The sequence below is a fragment of the Pseudophryne corroboree genome, chromosome 11 (genome assembly GCF_028390025.1).
Source record: "Pseudophryne corroboree isolate aPseCor3 chromosome 11, aPseCor3.hap2, whole genome shotgun sequence".
Classification (NCBI taxonomy): domain Eukaryota; kingdom Metazoa; phylum Chordata; class Amphibia; order Anura; family Myobatrachidae; genus Pseudophryne; species Pseudophryne corroboree.
Genome location: NC_086454.1, coordinates 14,685,949 through 14,704,629, shown reverse-complemented (window position 1 = coordinate 14,704,629; position 18,681 = coordinate 14,685,949). Strand labels below are relative to the sequence as shown.

At 54.8% G+C, this 18,681-nt stretch overlaps 1 protein-coding gene across 2 annotated transcripts in view; it reads left to right on the top strand.

Annotated features, from left to right (window-relative positions):
• Positions 1-18,681, top strand: part of PRR5L (proline rich 5 like) — a 95,323-nt gene that overhangs the window by 44,529 nt on the left and 32,113 nt on the right. For both annotated transcript variants that reach the window (XM_063946287.1, XM_063946288.1), the window contains exons 3-4: positions 3,217-3,297; positions 17,703-17,751. In XM_063946287.1, the coding sequence (XP_063802357.1) occupies positions 3,217-3,297; positions 17,703-17,751 (130 nt within the window). The remainder of the gene's footprint in view (positions 1-3,216; positions 3,298-17,702; positions 17,752-18,681) is intronic.

Sequence of the window (18,681 nt, the reverse complement as noted above, 5' to 3'; positions counted from 1 at the left end):
CCTCAGTGTTGTGCACTTCCTCCTGCCAGGCTGCCTCAGTGCTGTACACTTCCTCCTGCCAGGCTGCCTCAGTGCTGTACACCTCCTTCTGCCAGGCTGCCTCAGTGCTGTACACTTCCTCCTGCCAGGCTGCCTCAGTGCTGTACACTTTCTCCTGCCAGGCTGCCTCAGTGCTGTACACGACCATCCTTCTGCCAGGCTGCCTCAGTGCTGTACATGACCATCCTCTTGCCAGGCTGCCTCAGTTCTGTACACTTCCTCTTGCCAGGCTGCCTCAGTGTTGTGCACTTCCTCCTGCCAGGCTGCCTCAGTGCTGTACACTTCCTACTGCCAGGCTGCCTCAGTGCTGTACACTTCCTCCTGCCAGGCTGCCTCAGTGCTGTACACCTCCTTCTGCCAGGCTGCCTCAGTGCTGTACACTTCCTCCTGCTAGGCTGCCTCAGTGTTGTACACTTCCTCCTGCCAGGCTGCCTCAGTGCTGTGCACTTCCTCCTGCCAGTCTGCCTCAGTGCTGTACACTTCCTCCTGCCAGGCTGCCTCAGTGCTGTGCACTTCCTGCTGCAAGGCTGCCTCAGTGTTGTACACTTCCTCCTGCCAAGCTGCCTCAGTGCTTTACACTTCCTCCTGCCAGGCTGCCTCAGTGCTGTACACTTCCTCCTGCCAGACTGCCTCAGTGCTGTACACTTCCTCTTGCCAGGCTGGCTCAATGCTGTACACGACCATCCTCCCGCAAGGCTGGCTCAATGCTATACACGACCATCCTCCCGCCAGGCTGCCTCAGTGCTGTACACTTCCTCCTGCCAAGCTGCCTCAGTGCTGTACACTTTTTCCTGCCAGGCTGCCTCAGTGCTGTACACTTTTTCCTGCCAGGCTGCCTCAGTTCTGTACACTTCCTCCTGCCAGGCTGCCTCAGTGCTGTACACTTCCTCCTGCAAGGCTGCCTCAGTTTTGTACACTTCCTCCTGCCAGGCTGCCTCAGTGCTGTACACTTCCTCCTGCCAGGCTGCCTCAGTGCTGTACACTTCCTCCTGTCAGGCTGCCTCAGTGCTGTACACGACCTTCCTCCTGCCAGGCTGCCTCAGTGCTGTACACTTCCTCCTGCCAGGCTGCCTCAGTGCTGTACACTTCCTCCTGCCAGGCTGCCTCAGTGCTGTACACGACCTTCCTCCTGCCAGGCTGCCTCAGTGCTGTACACTTCCTCCTGCCAGGCTGCCTCAGTGTTGTACACTTCCTCCTGCCAGGCTGCCTCAGTGCTGTACACTTCCTCCTGCCAGGCTGCCTCAGTGTTGTACACTTCCTCCTGTCAGGCTGCCTCAGTGCTGTACACGACCTTCCTCCTGCCAGGCTGCCTCAGTGTTCTACACTTCCTCCTGCCAGGCTGCCTCAGTGCTGTACACTTCCTCCTGCCAGGCTGCCTCAGTGCTGTACACTTTCTCCTGCCAGGCTGCCTCAGTGCTGTTCACTTCCTCCTGCCAGGCTGCCTCAGTACTGTACACTTCCTCCTGCAAGGCTGCCTCAGTGTTGTACATTTCCTCCAGCCAGGCTGCCTCAGTGCTGTACATTCCCTCCTGCTAGGCTGCCTCAGTGCTGTACATTCCCTCCTGCCAGGCTGCCTCAGTGCTGTACACTTCCTCCTGCCAGGCTGCCTCAGTGCTGTACACTTCCTCCTGCCAGGCTGCCTCAGTGCTGTACACTTCCTCCTGCCAGGCTGCCTCAGTGCTGTACACGACCATCCTTCTGCCAGGCTGCCTCAGTGCTGTACATTCCCTCCTGCCAGGCTGCCTCAGTGCTGTACATTTCCTCCTGCCAGGCTGCCTCAGTGTTGTACATTTCCTCCAGCCAGGCTGCCTCAGTGCCACTCGTTCCCAGTGAATGTGTTCTGTGAATATTGGGACTGATTCATAGTTGTACGCTGTGCCGATGTTTTTGCAAATGAACTATTAGCGGTAAACTGTGCATACGCCGCTGCAGTAATACGCACACGCAGCAATAGATTTGCGATTATGCTCGCAGTGAGAATGGAAAATGACTGACAGGGAGCAGCTGTCGGGTTTGTGTACATCTCTGGATCAGGCGTTGTGACTTCAGTTGTGTATGGGTTGTTTGCTACAGAAAACAAAAATTGTGTTAATGTCAGCTGGAATGTGTGAGCGCCGCGCTGCACATGTCTGAGCACAACTGACCGTAGCCAAAGCTTTCCCTCAATTTTTATTTTCTCGTTTTAAATCAATCAAAATGAAATTGACTCCGCTGAGGTTTCCAGTTTTGTATCGACTCATTGAACTGCTGTAAGAATCATTCCACAGTCGCTTCGTTTCTTTATGAATAGTGAATGGAGAAGCCGCATTACCAGGAATACTGGCCAGCCCATGTTACAGTCCTCGTACACCTAGAGCTTTTGCGCCATGTGGCGTGAGATACATGGTGCGACTTGTATGCACTGCCACGGGCAGCGCTTCCCATCATTTCATACTTTTTTCTCTTATTTTATTTGCATCGTGGTCACAGACTAATTTGCTTGTAGCGAGTTATTCAGGTTTATTAGCAAACCAAAAAAAAGCACACTAATGGCCAAAACCATGCTGCACTGCAGGTGAGGCAGATGTAACATGTGCAGAGAGAGTTAGATTTGGGTGGGGTGTGTTCAAACTGAAATCTAAATTGCAGTGTAAAAATAAAGCAGCCAGTATTTACCCTGCACAGAAACAATATAACCCACCCAAACCTAACTCTCTCTGCACATGTTACATCTGCCCCCCCTCCCCTGCAGTGCACATAGGGGGTAATTCAGATCTGATCGCAGCAGCAAATTTGTTAGCTAATGGGCACTGCAGGTGGGGCAGATATAATATGTGCAGAGAGAGTTAGATTTGGGTGGGTTATATTATTTCTGTGCAGGGTAAATACTGTCTGCTTTATTTTTACACTGCAATTTAGATTTCACATGTTACATCTGCCCCACCTGCAGTGCACATGGTTTTGCCCAGTTACTTGCTTCTTTGGTTTGCTAACAACTCTGAATGACCCCCGCTTCCTCTGTGATATAACATGACGCTGACTGCGGAGAAGTGAGTGTTTTATACTGTATTTGCTGGATGACATTTATATCTGCGTCTTGTGTGTAACCACAGTTGCACGTTGCATTGCATGTAAATACTGCAGAGGTCTTGTGGGACAGATGTGACATACTGAGTATCTAGCGGTTTCCTTCCTCAGTGTGCAGAGCGCAGTCATCAACGTGTTCAAAGGAGGAGGCCTGCAAGACAACGAACTCTACTCCCTAAATGAGAGCGTCAGGTACTGTACAGTGCAACCCTGGGGCAGCCCCGGGGACGTGACCACAGGGTCACATGTATCAGTGTGTCCTCACACAGACACGTTACACTCTCAGCTGTATGCCAGTGTCCTCTAGGAGCGGTAACTTCTATTCATCAGGCCACACGACTGTCCAGAATGCACAACTAGAGGGTAGAAGCGGGTAACTGACAGGGAGCGGGGTCACAATGGGAGGGAGCGGGGTCACAATTGGAGGGGGCGTGTGAAAGCGGCGAGAGTGAAAGCGGGGAAATAATGAAACAAAGCTGCAATAGTCATTTGTAGACGGTGACAGAATTAGCGCAGATGTTCCAATTTACCATTAAGCCAGAACTGTCACCACAGTAAGGGTCTGATTCTGAGCCACGCGATAACTGCACCGCGTGTCGACATGCATGCAGTCGACCAATGTTTTCTTGCTTGCGTCCGAGTCACACTGCACCTACGTCCCGATTGTCACTACACAAGTCGATCTGTGTGCAACTCTGAACAAGGCCCCAAGCTCTAAATTAAGTCATGAAGTCATACGCAAAAAAATAGGTCATCTCCAAACACGCAACAGCGCAGCCTTCTCTTATGAGAGCTGCCATTGCTGATACGTTATAACTGGGGTTACAGTCATTACTTTACATCCCGACTATTCCCAATAAGAAATCAGGACAAGGCAAGCCCCTTCCCACAATATACCCAAACCGTCCCCATTATACGTCTGACAGCACCGCTTTATAGGTCTGAGATTTGGGACAGCACACAAACATAGGGACAGTAAGAAGATGTGTGTGTATAAGGGCCCTCATTCCGAGTTGATCGCTCGCTAGCTACTTTTAGCAGCCGTGCAAACGCATAGTCGCTGCCCACGGGGGAGTGTATTTTCACTTTGCAGGAGTGCGAACGCCTGTGCAGCCGCGCGGCAGCAAACACATCTTGTGCAGAACAAGACCAGCCCTGTAGTTACTTATCCTGTGCGATGATTGCTGCGATGAGTGACACGGTAATGACGTCAGATACCCACCCAGCAAACGCCTGGCCACGCCTGCGTTTTCCCAAACACTCCCAGAAAACAGTCAGTTGCCACCCAGAAACTCCCACTTCCTGTCAATCTCCCTGCGTTCGGCTGTGTGATTGGAATCGTTGCTAGAAACAGTGCAAAACCACAAAGGACTTCGTACCCGTACGACGCGCGTGCGCATTGCGGTGCATACGCATGCGCAGATTAGCCTTTTTTTTTCACTGATCGCTACTCAGCGAACAACGGCAGCTAGCGATTTACTTGGAATGAGGACCAATATGCTGTATAATGGTTACATCGGTGCACATGAAATTCCTGCTCCTTCCACAGTGTGGCCTGAGTCGCACGCACTGCCGGTGTCGGACGCAGGGTAGCCATGTTTTTCTTCTACGTTTGCGCTTATGTCTCACCATACATGCGTCCAGATAGCGCGTGCACAGTCAGAGTTGGGATTGAGGCGTGCGGGAGATGCAGGGTCTCAAAAACGTCTTGAAAATGTGTGTGGCATCCCTGGGCGGTGAGGGGGAGGCGGCTTAGCGCACGCACAGAGGTGGGCCGAATTATAGATGTTATGGGGGTGTCGCGGGTGTGACTGAAAGCGGTTGCACACAGAGACGTCAAGCCACTCACAAGTATCAATGATGCAGCTGATGGTGGAATCTAAGGACGCACCAATTGGTATTTCAGCGTCAGCGGGCGTCTCAGTCCTTGCACATTCGGACGCGTGGATGTACGCCAGGGGAGGGCTTTGTAGCTCCATTTGCATAAAGTCGCAGACTGGCAACCGCCAGTAGACAGGTGAGGAGCGCTGCTCAATAATTCCATGAGCAAGAGAATTGCCGGGGCAGGTGTGGTAACACAGGGGCATCTGTAGGTGCAATGTAGGGTAGTTTATAGTCTAATTGTCATACAAACCTCTTCATTCTCCAAACCCTAAGTCTCCAGCTGTATGAATAGTAAATCCCATGCTGTGTTACTAGTAACCGGTGACCACACGCAATGTACAGTATGTCTCATGATGATTATATAAGTGGTAGGTGTCATGACTGAGGTTTTTGTGAACCCGGTGTAGTGAAGTCTGTGCGGGCGACTGGAGGATTATGTGAATACTACCACTGACCTGGTTTGGAAATGCTGTGGACTCTGGGTTTCCTCCGGAGACTGGGAAGAGGAACCGCAGCAGAGATGGCCGAATCTAGGTTCTCCTCATGCAGGATTAGGTCGGCAGACAGGAGGCATGCTGAAGGTCTCCTGAAAGACAGAACTGGAAAGGCACTGATGAATCAGTGAAGAATACCAGGTATAATTGTGCTAAAGGGCACGGGGTGCTTGGAGACACTGAGGTGCTTGCGGACACTGAGGTGCTTGGAGACACTGAGGTGCTTGGAGACACTGAGGTGCTTGGAGACACTGAGGTGCTTGGAGACACTGAGGTGCTTGGAGGCACTGAGGTGCTTGGAGGCACTGAGGTGCGTAGAGACACTGGGGTGCGTAGAGACACTGGGGTGCGTAGAGACACTGGGGTGCGTAGAGACACTGGGGTGCGTAGGGGTGCTGAGGCACGGAGGTGCTGGAAGCACGGAGATGCTGTGGCACGGAGGCACGGAGGTGCTGTGGCACGGAGGTGCTGGAAGCACAGAAGTGCTGGAAGCACGGAGGTGCTGGAAGCACGGAGGTACTGAGGCACGGAGATGCTGAGGCACTGAGGTGCTGAGGCACGGAGATACTGAGGCACGGAGGTGCTGAGGCACGGAGGTGCTGTGGCACGGAGGTGCTGTGGCACGGAGGTGCTGGAAGCACGGAGGTACTGAGGCACGGAGATGCTGAGGCACTGAGGTGCTGAGGCACGGAGATACTGAGGTGCTGGAAGCACGGAGGTGCTGAGGCACGGAGATGCTGAGGCACGCAGATGCTGGAAGCACGGAGATGCTGAGGCACGAGGTACTGAGCCCTGGAGATCCCAACTACAACAGTAGTAAAACTGAAACACGACAGCTGTGGTTTTCAGTGGAGAACACGGAATTCAGTACTGTGCCTTTAAGACGAAACATTGCAGCTGTACCTTTACATTGAGACTCAGGGAAATGGTGAAATCAAATGGCAACACACAAATAAACCAAACGGTAACAAGGGAACAGAGTTTCCACAGGAACTTAGGTACAAAGGTTACCTTTAGGGAGCTCAGCTTAAGACCCACACAAGGCTGTATGTGACACAAGGAACTGGCCCAGATTCCAACTCAGCCTCCTGATTTATACTTCCTGGTCCTTGATGATTGGTGGGCAGGATTAGGTGATGTCACTGTCATGTGACTACTCTAGCCAAGGCTGTGATGTAGAATGAGGCCTAGCAGGCCAAGAGAACACTGAAGCCTGGACTTCTGCAAAACACAGGATGCTTGCTTTTAGATTACTGAATTCAGCCTCACACAGGAGATCACCACAGGTGGAGCTAATTAACTATTACCTCTCAGGCAGAGAACTCAGGAAAACTGACAAGCTGTTTAACTCCGTGAGTGAAAAGACACAGGATCCAGGACAGATGGCAGGGGTAAGTCACCAAATATAAAACCTACAGTCAGGATTGTGACAGTATCCCCCTCTTCAAGGGTGGACTCCGGACACCCATCTTGAATCTTAGAGGAACTTGAGAAATTCATACAGAAGAATTTAGGACCTTCGTTGATGCAGATTCCAAAGGTTTAGGACTAAATTCTTTAACTACAGCGTTACTGAAAGTCTGTAAGTCATGGAACACAGGATCATTACTCTCAAAGAGCATGTTGGCCCACTCCAAAGCTCTTCCTCTGAATGCCAGGAACAGATATCGAGTAACGTTGGAAAGAGTTACTGCACCTGAAGGATCAGACTCCATCCGAGAGAGAAATTGTTCAACCAGAGCGGCATATTGCAATAAATCTCCATCGTCTGATGGAAAACCATCAGACGAAAGCTTAGAGGATGAAACTGAAGAAAGCTTTGGCTGGACGAGTAGGACTGGATTGGATCCAAGGATACTTGAATTGGCTGGAGCCAAAGGAGACGGACCAGGCTGGTCCTGGAGTATTGCTGGACCGGCTGGAACCGGAACGGACTGGCCAAGCTGGGCCTGGAGTATTGCTGGACCGGCTGGAACCGGGACGGACTGACCAGGCGGAGCCTGGAGTATTGATGGACCGGCTGGAACCGGGACGGACTGACCAGGCGGAGCCTGGAGTATTGCTGGACCGGCTGGAACCGGGACGGACTGACCAGGCTGGGCCTGGAGTATTGCTGGACCGGCTGGAACCGGGACGGACTGACCAGGCAGGGCCTGGAGTATTGCTGGACCGGCTGGAACCGGGACGGGCTGAGCCCTTTCTTCACAGGGCTGGGCTGAGGCAAGAGCCCCCACTTCACGGGGCTGGGCTGAGGCAAGAGCCCCCTCTTCACGGGGCTGGGCTGAGGCAAGAGCCCCCTCTTCACGGGGCTGGGCTGAGGCAAGAGCCCCCTCTTCACGGGGCTGGGCTGAGGCAAGAGCCCCCTCTTCACGGGGCTGGGCTGAGGCAAGAGCCCCCTCTTCACGGGGCTGGGCTGAGGCAAGAGCCCCCTCTTCACGGAGCTGGGCAGCACTCTGTAGAATCTCTGGCTGGGCAGCACTCTGTAGAATCTCTGGCTGGGCAGCACTCTGTAGAATCTCTGGCTGGGCAGCACTCTGTAGAATCTCTGGCTGGGCAGCACTCTGTAGAATCTCTGGCTGGGCAGCACTCTGTAGAATCTCTGGCTGGGCAGCACTCTGTAGAATCTCTGGCTGGGCAGCACTCTGTAGAATCTCTGGCTGGGCAGCACTCTGTAGACTCTCTGGCTGGGCAGCATTCTGTAGACTCTCTGGCTGGGCAGCACTCTGAAAACTCACTGGCTGGGCAGCACTCTGAAGACTCACTGGCTGGGAAGCACTCTGAAGACTCTCTGGGGCTGGACGCTCTGAAGACGCCCCTCCTGGGGCTGGACGCTCTGAAGACGCCCCTCCTGGGGCTGGACGCTCTGAAGACGCCCCTCCTGGGGCTGGACGCTCTGAAGACGCCCCTCCTGGGGCTGGACGCTCTGAAAACGCCCCTCCTGGGTCTGTGGACACGGACTCCTCTGTGACTGTAAATGGCTTGAACATTCTTCTCTGGACACCCAACTTGGGATAAGGTCTTTTAACCACCGGACCCCAGTCATAAATTTGAGTCTCTCTCAGAAGAGTAGCCTTCTTGATACCCCCGTCAGCAGCAAAAGAATCGGATACTGTGGATGACTTGTAGACATGAGCACTATGATACTGAGATTTGTCACTATTACCTGGCTTGCGAAGAATGCAGTCTTTAACAAAATGACCAGAATTTCCACAGTAAAGACAGAGATGTAGCTCCTTCCGCCGCTGACGTTCAGCTTCAGAGAGCTTGGGCCGTGGATAGCTCTGATGAAAAACTTTCCCTTGCGCAGAGGAAGAGACTCTATTAACTGGATGGGACAAAACAGGATCAACAACGTTGGTAGTATTCCTGAGGAGATCAGGCATCACAGAGAGAATACTAGACAAAAGTTCTTGTAACTGTAGTAACATCTGGTAGAAAATCTGCAGTTGGTCAGGAGTCTTAGAGCAGAAGGTCATAGAATCTCTGGAGGACGAATTCCGCTGCAAACACTGTGCCAATCGATGCTGAGTCGACTCCAGACCTTCCAAGCGTCCTGCAATATTGCTTAGGAGGTCATGCGTCAGACTAACACTTTCGGCCGGGTCCATGTGGCCAGTTCCTACTGTCATGACTGAGGTTTTTGTGAACCCGGTGTAGTGAAGTCTGTGCGGGCGACTGGAGGATTATGTGAATACTACCACTGACCTGGTTTGGAAATGCTGTGGACTCTGGGTTTCCTCCGGAGACTGGGAAGAGGAACCGCAGCAGAGATGGCCGAATCTAGGTTCTCCTCATGCAGGATTAGGTCGGCAGACAGGAGGCATGCTGAAGGTCTCCTGAAAGACAGAACTGGAAAGGCACTGATGAATCAGTGAAGAATACCAGGTATAATTGTGCTAAAGGGCACGGGGTGCTTGGAGACACTGAGGTGCTTGCGGACACTGAGGTGCTTGGAGACACTGAGGTGCTTGGAGACACTGAGGTGCTTGGAGACACTGAGGTGCTTGGAGACACTGAGGTGCTTGGAGGCACTGAGGTGCTTGGAGGCACTGAGGTGCGTGGAGGCACTGGGGTGCGTAGAGACACTGGGGTGCGTAGAGACACTGGGGTGCGTAGAGACACTGGGGTGCGTAGGGGTGCTGAGGCACGGAGGTGCTGGAAGCACGGAGATGCTGTGGCACGGAGGTACTGAGGCACGGAGGTGCTGTGGCACGGAGGTGCTGGAAGCACGGAAGTGCTGGAAGCACGGAAGTGCTGGAAGCACGGAGGTGCTGGAAGCACGGAGGTACTGAGGCACTGAGGCACGGAGATGCTGAGGCACGGAGGTGCTGAGGCACGGAGATACTGAGGCACGGAGGTGCTGAGGCACGGAGGTGCTGTGGCACGGAGGTGCTGGAAGCACGGAGGTACTGAGGCACGGAGATGCTGAGGCACTGAGGTGCTGAGGCACGGAGATACTGAGGTGCTGGAAGCACGGAGGTGCTGAGGCACGGAGATGCTGAGGCACGGAGATGCTGGAAGCACGGAGATGCTGAGGCACGAGGTACTGAGCCCTGGAGATCCCAACTACAACAGTAGTAAAACTGAAACACGACAGCTGTGGTTTTCAGTGGAGAACACGGAATTCAGTACTGTGCCTTTAAGACGAAACATTGCAGCTGTACCTTTACATTGAGACTCAGGGAAATGGTGAAATCAAATGGCAACACACAAATAAACCAAACGGTAACAAGGGAACAGAGTTTCCACAGGAACTTAGGTACAAAGGTTACCTTTAGGGAGCTCAGCTTAAGACCCACACAAGGCTGTATGTGACACAAGGAACTGGCCCAGATTCCAACTCAGCCTCCTGATTTATACTTCCTGGTCCTTGATGATTGGTGGGCAGGATTAGGTGATGTCACTGTCATGTGACTACTCTAGCCAAGGCTGTGATGTAGAATGAGGCCTAGCAGGCCAAGAGAACACTGAAGCCTGGACTTCTGCAAAACACAGGATGCTTGCTTTTAGATTACTGAATTCAGCCTCACACAGGAGATCACCACAGGTGGAGCTAATTAACTATTACCTCTCAGGCAGAGAACTCAGGAAAACTGACAAGCTGTTTAACTCCGTGAGTGAAAAGACACAGGATCCAGGACAGATGGCAGGGGTAAGTCACCAAATATAAAACCTACAGTCAGGATTGTGACAGTAGGGAAGCTCTTGATGAATGTAGTGCACTGAATGGGGAGTGGGTGCCATGTTATTATGTCAGATATAGGTGGCATAAGTCATGCAATGCCATCTGACATCACTTCCTGTTTTGTTGCACCATTTCCTGTGGCACATCATGTAATTCCCTGACATGTACATTGCGCTGCAGCGTGTTCAGCTCGGGCCACACATACTGGAAATATTTGTGTAACATCTGAACCGGTGCATTAGGCTCACAGCAAGATAGACGCTCATCAGAAAGGTAGGATGAGAAGGGACAGCCCCCAGCGTACTGTCACAATGACTGTCTTCAGGATTACTCTGTGCTTCTGTATCGTGATGTCCCTAAAGTCTTTCTTTCTTAATGGTTGCCCCATGATTACTTTCTCCAGCAAAGCGATGATCAGTGTAGTATAGAGGGGCTCTTAATTTTACACGGGGTCCCACCCTTCACGTAAATCGTGGTCACAGAGCTCAACTGTGCACCTGGTGGTAGGGTACGGTACTCCAACATCACCAGGTTATCTGCACACCTCCATGCGGGCAATATTTAGTGGTGACCATCACTCACCACACCACAACACTCAGCCCTCTGTCAGTTTTATCTCTGAGACACGAGTACCTCTTCGCTCTGAGGCACGAGTACCTCTTCGCTCTGAGGCAGGAGTGCCCCTTTCCTTTGAGACATTAGTGCCCCTTCCCTGTGAGACACGAGTGCCCCTTTCCTTTGAGACACGAGTGCCCCTTTCCTCTGAGACACGAGTGCCCCTTTCCTCTGAGACACGAGTGCCCCTTTCCTCTGAGACACGAGTGCCCCTTTCCTCTGAGACACGAGTGCCCCTTTCCTCTGAGACACGAGTGCCCCTTTCCTCTGAGACACGAGTGCCCCTTCCCTCTGAGACACGTGTGCCCCTTCCCTCTGAGACACGTGTGCCCCTTCCCTCTGAGACACGTGTGCCCCTTTCCTCTGAGACACGAGTGCCCCTTTCCTCTGAGACACGAGTGCCCCTTTCCTCTGAGACACGAGTGCCCCTTTCCTCTGAGACACGAGTGCCCCTTTCCTCTGAGACACGAGTGCCCCTTCCCTGTGAGACACGAGTGCCCCTTTTCTCTGAGACACGAGTGCCCCTTTCCTCTGAGACACGAGTGCCCCTTTCCTCTGAGACACGAGTGCCCCTTCCCTGTGAGACACGAGTGCCCCTTTTCTCTGAGACACGAGTGCCCCTTTTCTCTGAGACACGAGTGCCCATTTTCTCTGAGACCCGAGTGCCCCTTTCCTCTGAGACACGAGTGCCCCTTCCCTCTGAGACACGAGTGCCCCTTCCCTCTGAGACACGAGTGCCCCTTCCCTCTGAGACACGAGTGCCCCTTCCCTCTGAGACACGAGTGCCCCTTCCCTCTGAGACACGAGTGCCCCTTCCCTCTAAGACACGTGTGCCCCTTCCCTCTGAGACAAAAGGGCCCTTTCCCTCTGTGACCCGAGTGCCCCTTCCCTCTGAGGTAGGAGTGTACCTTCTCTCTGAGACACAAGTGCCCCTTCCCTCTGAGACAAGTGTGCCCCTTCCCCCTGTGACACGACTGCCCCTTCCCTTTGTGCCCCTTCCCTCTGAGGCAGGAGTGCCCCTTCCCTGTGAGACACAAATGCCCCTTCCCTCTGAGACACGAGTGCCCCTTCCCTCTGAGACACGAGTGCCCCTTCCCTCTGAGACACGAGTGCCCCTTCCCTCTGAGACACGAGTGCCCCTTCCCTCTGAGACACGAGTGCCCCTTCTCTCTGAGACACAAGTGCCCCTTCCCTCTGTGCCCCTTCCCCCTGTGACACGAGTGCCCCTTCCCTCTGTGACACGAGTGCCCCTTCCCTGTGAGACACGAGTGCCCCTTCCCTGTGAGACACGAGTGCCCCTTCCCTCTGAGACACGAGTGCCCCTTCCCTCTCTGACCCGAGTGCCCCTTCCCTCTGTGCCCCTTCCCCCTGTGACACGAGTGCCCCTTCCCTCTGTGCCCCTTCCCTCTGTGACACGAGTGCCCCTTCCCTCTGAGACACGAGTGCCCCTTCCCTCTGAGACACGTGTGCCCCTTCCCTCTGAGACACGTGTGCCCCTTCCCTCTGAGACAAAAGGGCCCTTTCCCTCTGTGACCCGAGTGCCCCTTCCCTCTGAGGCAGGAGTGTACCTTCTCTCTGAGACACAAGTGCCCCTTCCCTCTGAGACAAGTGTGCCCCTTCCCCCGTGACACGACTGCCCCTTCCCTTTGTGCCACTTCCCTCTGAGGCAGTAGTGCCCCTTCCCTCTGAGGCAGGAGTGCCCCTTCCCTGTGAGACACGAGTGCCCCTTCCCTCTGAGACACGAGTGCCCCTTCCCTCTGAGACACGAGTGCCCCTTCCCTCTGAGACACGAGTGCTCCTTCTCTCTGAGACACAAGTGCCCCTTCCCTCTGTGCCCCTTCCCCCTGTGACACGAGTGCCCCTTCCCTCTGTGCCCCTTCCCTCTGTGACACAAGTACCCCTTCCCTGTGAGACACGAGTGCCCCTTCCCTGTGAGACACGAGTGCCCCTTCCCTCTGAGACACGAGTGCCCCTTCCCTCTCTGACCCGAGTGCCCCTTCCCTCTGTAACACGTGTGCCCCTTCTGTCTGTGACCCGAGTGCCCCTTCCCTCTGAGACCCAAGTGCCCCCTCCCTCTGAGACACGAGTGCCCCTTCCCTCTGAGACACGAGTGCCCCTTCCCTCTGAGACACGAGTGCCCCTTCCCTCTGGGACACGAGTGCCCTTCCCTCTGAGACACGAGTGCCCCTTCCCTCTGAGACACGAGTGCCCCTTCCCTCTGAGACACGAGTGCCCCTTCTCTCTGAGACACGAGTGCCCCTTCCCTCTGTGCCCCTTCCCCCTGTAACACGAGTACCCCTTCCCTCTCAGACACGAGTGCCCCTTCCCTCTGAGACACGTGTGCCCCTTCCCTCTGAGACACGTGTGCCCCTTCCCTCTGAGACACGTGTGCCCCTTCCCTCTAAAGGCACGAGTGCCCCTTCCCTCTGAGGCACGTGTGCCCCTTCCCTCTGAGACACGTGTGCCCCTTCCCTCTGAGACACGTGTGCCCCTTCCCTCTGTGACCCGAGTGCCCCTTCCCTCTCTGACCCGAGTGCCCCTTCCCTCTGTGACACGTGTGCCCCTTCCGTCTGTGACCCGAGTGCCCCTTCCCTCTGAGACCCAAGTGCCCCCTCCCTCTGAGACACGTGTGCCCCTCCCCTCTGAGACCTGAGTGCCCCTCCCCTCTGAGACCCGAGTGCCCCTCCCCTCTGAGACCCAAGTGCCCCTCCCCTCTGAGACCCGAGTGCCCCTTCCCTCTGAGACACGTGTGCCCCTTCCCTCTGAGACACGTGTGCCCCTTCCCTCTGAGACACGTGTGCCCCTCCCCTCTGAGACACGAGTGCCCCTTCCCTCTCTGACCCGAGTGCCCCTTCCCTCTGAGACACGTGTGCCCCTTCCCTCTCTGACCCGAGTGCCCCTTCCCTCTGTGACACGTGTGCCCCTTCCCTCTCTGACCCGAGTGCCCCTTCCCTCTGAGACACGTGTGCCCCTTCCCTCTCTGACCCGAGTGCCCCTTCCCTCTGTGACACGTGTGCCCCTTCCGTCTGTGACCCGAGTGCCCCTTCCCTCTGAGACCCAAGTGCCCCCTCCCTCTGAGACACGTGTGCCCCTCCCCTCTGAGACCCGAGTGCCCCTCCCCTCTGAGACACGTGTGCCCCTTCCCTCTAAAGGCACGAGTGCCCCTTCCCTCTGAGGCACGTGTGCCCCTTCCCTCTGAGACACGTGTGCCCCTTCCCTCTGAGACACGTGTGCCCCTTCCCTCTGTGACCCGAGTGCCCCTTCCCTCTGTGACCCGAGTGCCCCTTCCCTCTGAGACACGTGTGCCCCTTCCCTCTGAGACACGTGTGCCCCTTCCCTCTGTGACCCGAGTGCCCCTTCCCTCTCTGACCCGAGTGCCCCTTCCCTCTGTGACACGTGTGCCCCTTCCGTCTGTGACCCGAGTGCCCCTTCCCTCTGAGACCCAAGTGCCCCCTCCCTCTGAGACACGTGTGCCCCTCCCCTCTGAGACCTGAGTGCCCCTCCCCTCTGAGACCCGAGTGCCCCTCCCCTCTGAGACCCAAGTGCCCCTCCCCTCTGAGACCCGAGTGCCCCTCCCCTCTGAGACACGTGTGCCCCTTCCCTCTGAGACACGTGTGCCCCTTCCCTCTGAGACACGTGTGCCCCTTCCCTCTGAGACACGTGTGCCCCTCCCCTCTGAGACACGAGTGCCCCTTCCCTCTCTGACCCGAGTGCCCCTTCCCTCTGAGACACGTGTGCCCCTTCCCTCTCTGACCCGAGTGCCCCTTCCCTCTGTGACACGTGTGCCCCTTCCCTCTCTGACCCGAGTGCCCCTTCCCTCTGAGACACGTGTGCCCCTTCCCTCTCTGACCCGAGTGCCCCTTCCCTCTGTGACACGTGTGCCCCTTCCGTCTGTGACCCGAGTGCCCCTTCCCTCTGAGACCCAAGTGCCCTCTCCCCTCTGAGACACGTGTGCCCCTCCCCTCTGAGACCCGAGTGCCCCTCCCCTCTGAGACACGTGTGCCCCTTCCCTCTAAAGGCACGAGTGCCCCTTCCCTCTGAGGCACGTGTGCCCCTTCCCTCTGAGACACGTGTGCCCCTTCCCTCTGAGACACGTGTGCCCCTTCCCTCTCTGACCCGAGTGCCCCTTCCCTCTGAGACACGTGTGCCCCTTCCCTCTGAGACACGTGTGCCCCTTCCCTCTGTGACCCGAGTGCCCCTTCCCTCTCTGACCCGAGTGCCCCTTCCCTCTGTGACACGTGTGCCCCTTCCGTCTGTGACCCGAGTGCCCCTTCCCTCTGAGACACGTGTGCCCCTCCCCTCTGAGACCTGAGTGCCCCTCCCCTCTGAGACCCGAGTGCCCCTCCCCTCTGAGACCCAAGTGCCCCTCCCCTCTGAGACCCGAGTGCCCCTTCCCTCTGAGACACGTGTGCCCCTTCCCTCTGAGACACGTGTGCCCCTCCCCTCTGAGACACGAGTGCCTCTTCCCTCTCTGACCCGAGTGCCCCTTCCCTCTGAGACACGTGTGCCCCTTCCCTCTCTGACCCGAGTGCCCCTTCCCTCTGTGACACGTGTGCCCCTTCCCTCTCTGACCCGAGTGCCCCTTCCCTCTGAGACACGTGTGCCCCTTCCCTCTCTGACCCGAGTGCCCCTTTCCTCTGTGACACGTGTGCCCCTTCCGTCTGTGACCCGAGTGCCCCTTCCCTCTGAGACCCAAGTGCCCCCTCCTTCTGAGACATGTGTGCCCCTCCCCTCTGAGACCCGAGTGCCCCTCCCCTCTGAGACACGTGTGCCCCTTCCCTCTAAAGGCACGAGTGCCCCTTCCCTCTGAGGCACATGTGCCCCTTCCCTCTGAGACACGTGTGCCCCTTCCCTCTGAGACACGTGTGCCCCTTCCCTCTCTGACCCGAGTGCCCCTTCCCTCTGAGACCCGAGTGCCCCTTCCCTCTGTGACACGTGTGCCCCTTCCGTCTGTGACCCGAGTGCCCCTTCCCTCTGAGACCCAAGTGCCCCCTCCCTCTGAGACACGTGTGCCCCTCCCCTCTGAGACCCGAGTGCCCCTCCCCTCTGAGACCCGAGTGCCCCTTCCGTCTGTGACACGAGTGTCCCTTCCCTCTAAGACACGTGTACCACTTCCCTGTTAGACACGAGTGCACCTTCCCTCTTGGACAGGTGTATCCCCTCCCTCTGTGACATAGGTGCCATTTCCCTGTGAGACGTGAGTGCCCCTTCCCTCTTGGACAGGAGTACCCATTCCCTCTATGACATGGGTACCATTTCCCTGTGAGACGTGAGTGCCCCTTCCCTCTTGGACAGGAGTACCCCCTCCCTCTGTGACATGGGTGCCATTTTCCTGTGAGACGTGAGTACCCCTTCCCTCTGAGATATAAGTGCCCGCTCTCTCTGAGACAGGAGTGCCCCTTCCCTCTTGGACAGGAGTACCCCTTCCCTTTGAGACACCTGTACCCTCTCTACCAGTTTACCCACATACCAGTAACACCACCTTTTCCTGCTCATCACCTCAATCCACATCTGGCGGTTAATGTATATACGCTTCACCAGTGCATTTTGGCGTTAAGTATCAGGCCCCAAACCCTACACGCGGCAGATCGTGCTGACCGTAGTCGTCCCAGCTATATTCAGCAAACGCTAACTTATATATACAGTGCAGAACGACATTTTGCAGAATGCCGAATGGACAATATACCTCTGCTCATCTCTACATAGGACATATGCTGTATAACGTATCATTGGCAGCGGCACAATCTTTGGATGACTCTAAATCCCCCATATTACTGGCACCTATGCTAATTACTATTACATAGAGATAGATTGCCCCGGCCTCCGTCCTGTATGAAAACATAACATAAAGCTGTGAGTCTCCCCTGCTACACACAGGCCTCCTACAAGCGTCATCGCATCTGGACGACCTGAGCGCAGCTTTCTGTGGAGAGGGAAAGGTCCACTGAGGGGAATATTGGAAAGTAGCTCAGATATTTTGTTTTCTATGTTCATAGTTGGTGTTTTGTTTCCAAGAAAAATGGGGAGATAACGAGGGAGGAAGATTTAGAGGAACAGAGGCGGCTTTGTCTTGTGTTACTCAAGACACTGAATAGAAGTAGACGTGATCCTGCAGTTTAGCACAATCCCAGATGGGACATAAGCCTCACATGTCTCTATTTAAAGGAACACAGAACCGGCCCTGTGTGATTCTCCGCCACGTTACAGACCACGTTATCCACCAACACCCCAGGAAACTCAGAAATGCCCGGGGTAGGGTAAATGCAACTCAGTGTTTCAATAATATAATGCAGTATTGAAACAAAAATAAAGCACTTTTCTGGCATTATCACTGCGCAATGGGAGGGGGTAGGGGGCGGTGGCTCGCCACGATGTATGTTCTGCGTTTCTCATACCATTCTTTTTGTTTTTCACCTCAGACATTTGCTGAAAAGTGAACTTGGATCATTTATCACAGATTACTTTCAAGTAAGTAATGGAAAACAAAAGAACTGTCAAGTGGAAACCTGCCGGGCTCTTACCCTGTAATTTTGCAGCGAGGGCCGCCGTCCCAGACCACAGATGCAGCAGTTATGAATCAGACGGTGTAGCTGCATCATGTCTGAGTCTTGCGGCTGCCGTCTTCTCCTCTCTGTGGCTTGTGTTCTTCCTGTTAGTGCTGGATGCAGCGCTGTCTATGGCTCCCCCCGGCCTAACCTGTGCAGTGACGTGCAGCCCGCCCAGCGGGGATTCTGAGCTCAGCAGATTCCTAACTTGCTTTTATTTATATATTAGTTTATCTGTGCTGTTTACTTTATTAGGCCCTCAGGGGTCTATGTACTAAGCCTTGGAGACAGATAAAGTCCCTCATTCTGAGTTGATCGCTCGCAGCCGTGCAAACGCATAGTCGCCGCCCACAGAGGAGTGTATTTTCGCTTTGCAAGTGTGCGATCGCATGTGCAGCTGAGCGGTACAAAAACATTTTGGTGGTCATTCAGAGTTGTTCGCTCTGTAATTTTCTTCGCATCGCAGCGATTTTCCGCTAAATGCGCATGCGCAATGTTCGCACTGCGACTGCGCCAAGTAAATTTGCTATGTAGTTAGGTATTTTACTCACGGCATTACGAGGTTTTTCGTTCGTTCTGGTGATCGTAATGTGATTGACAGGAAGTGGGTGTTTCTGGGCGGAAACTGGCCGTTTTATGGGAGTGTGTGAAAAAACGCTGCAGTTTCTGTGAAAAACGCGGGAGTGGCTGGAGAAACGGAGGAGTGTCTGGGCGAACGCTGGGTGTGTTTGTGACGTCAAACCAGGAACGACAAGCACTGAACTGATCGCACTGGAAGAGTAAGTCTCGAGCTACTCAGAAACTGCACAGAGAAGTCTTTTCGCAATATTGCGAATCTTTCGTTCGCAATTTT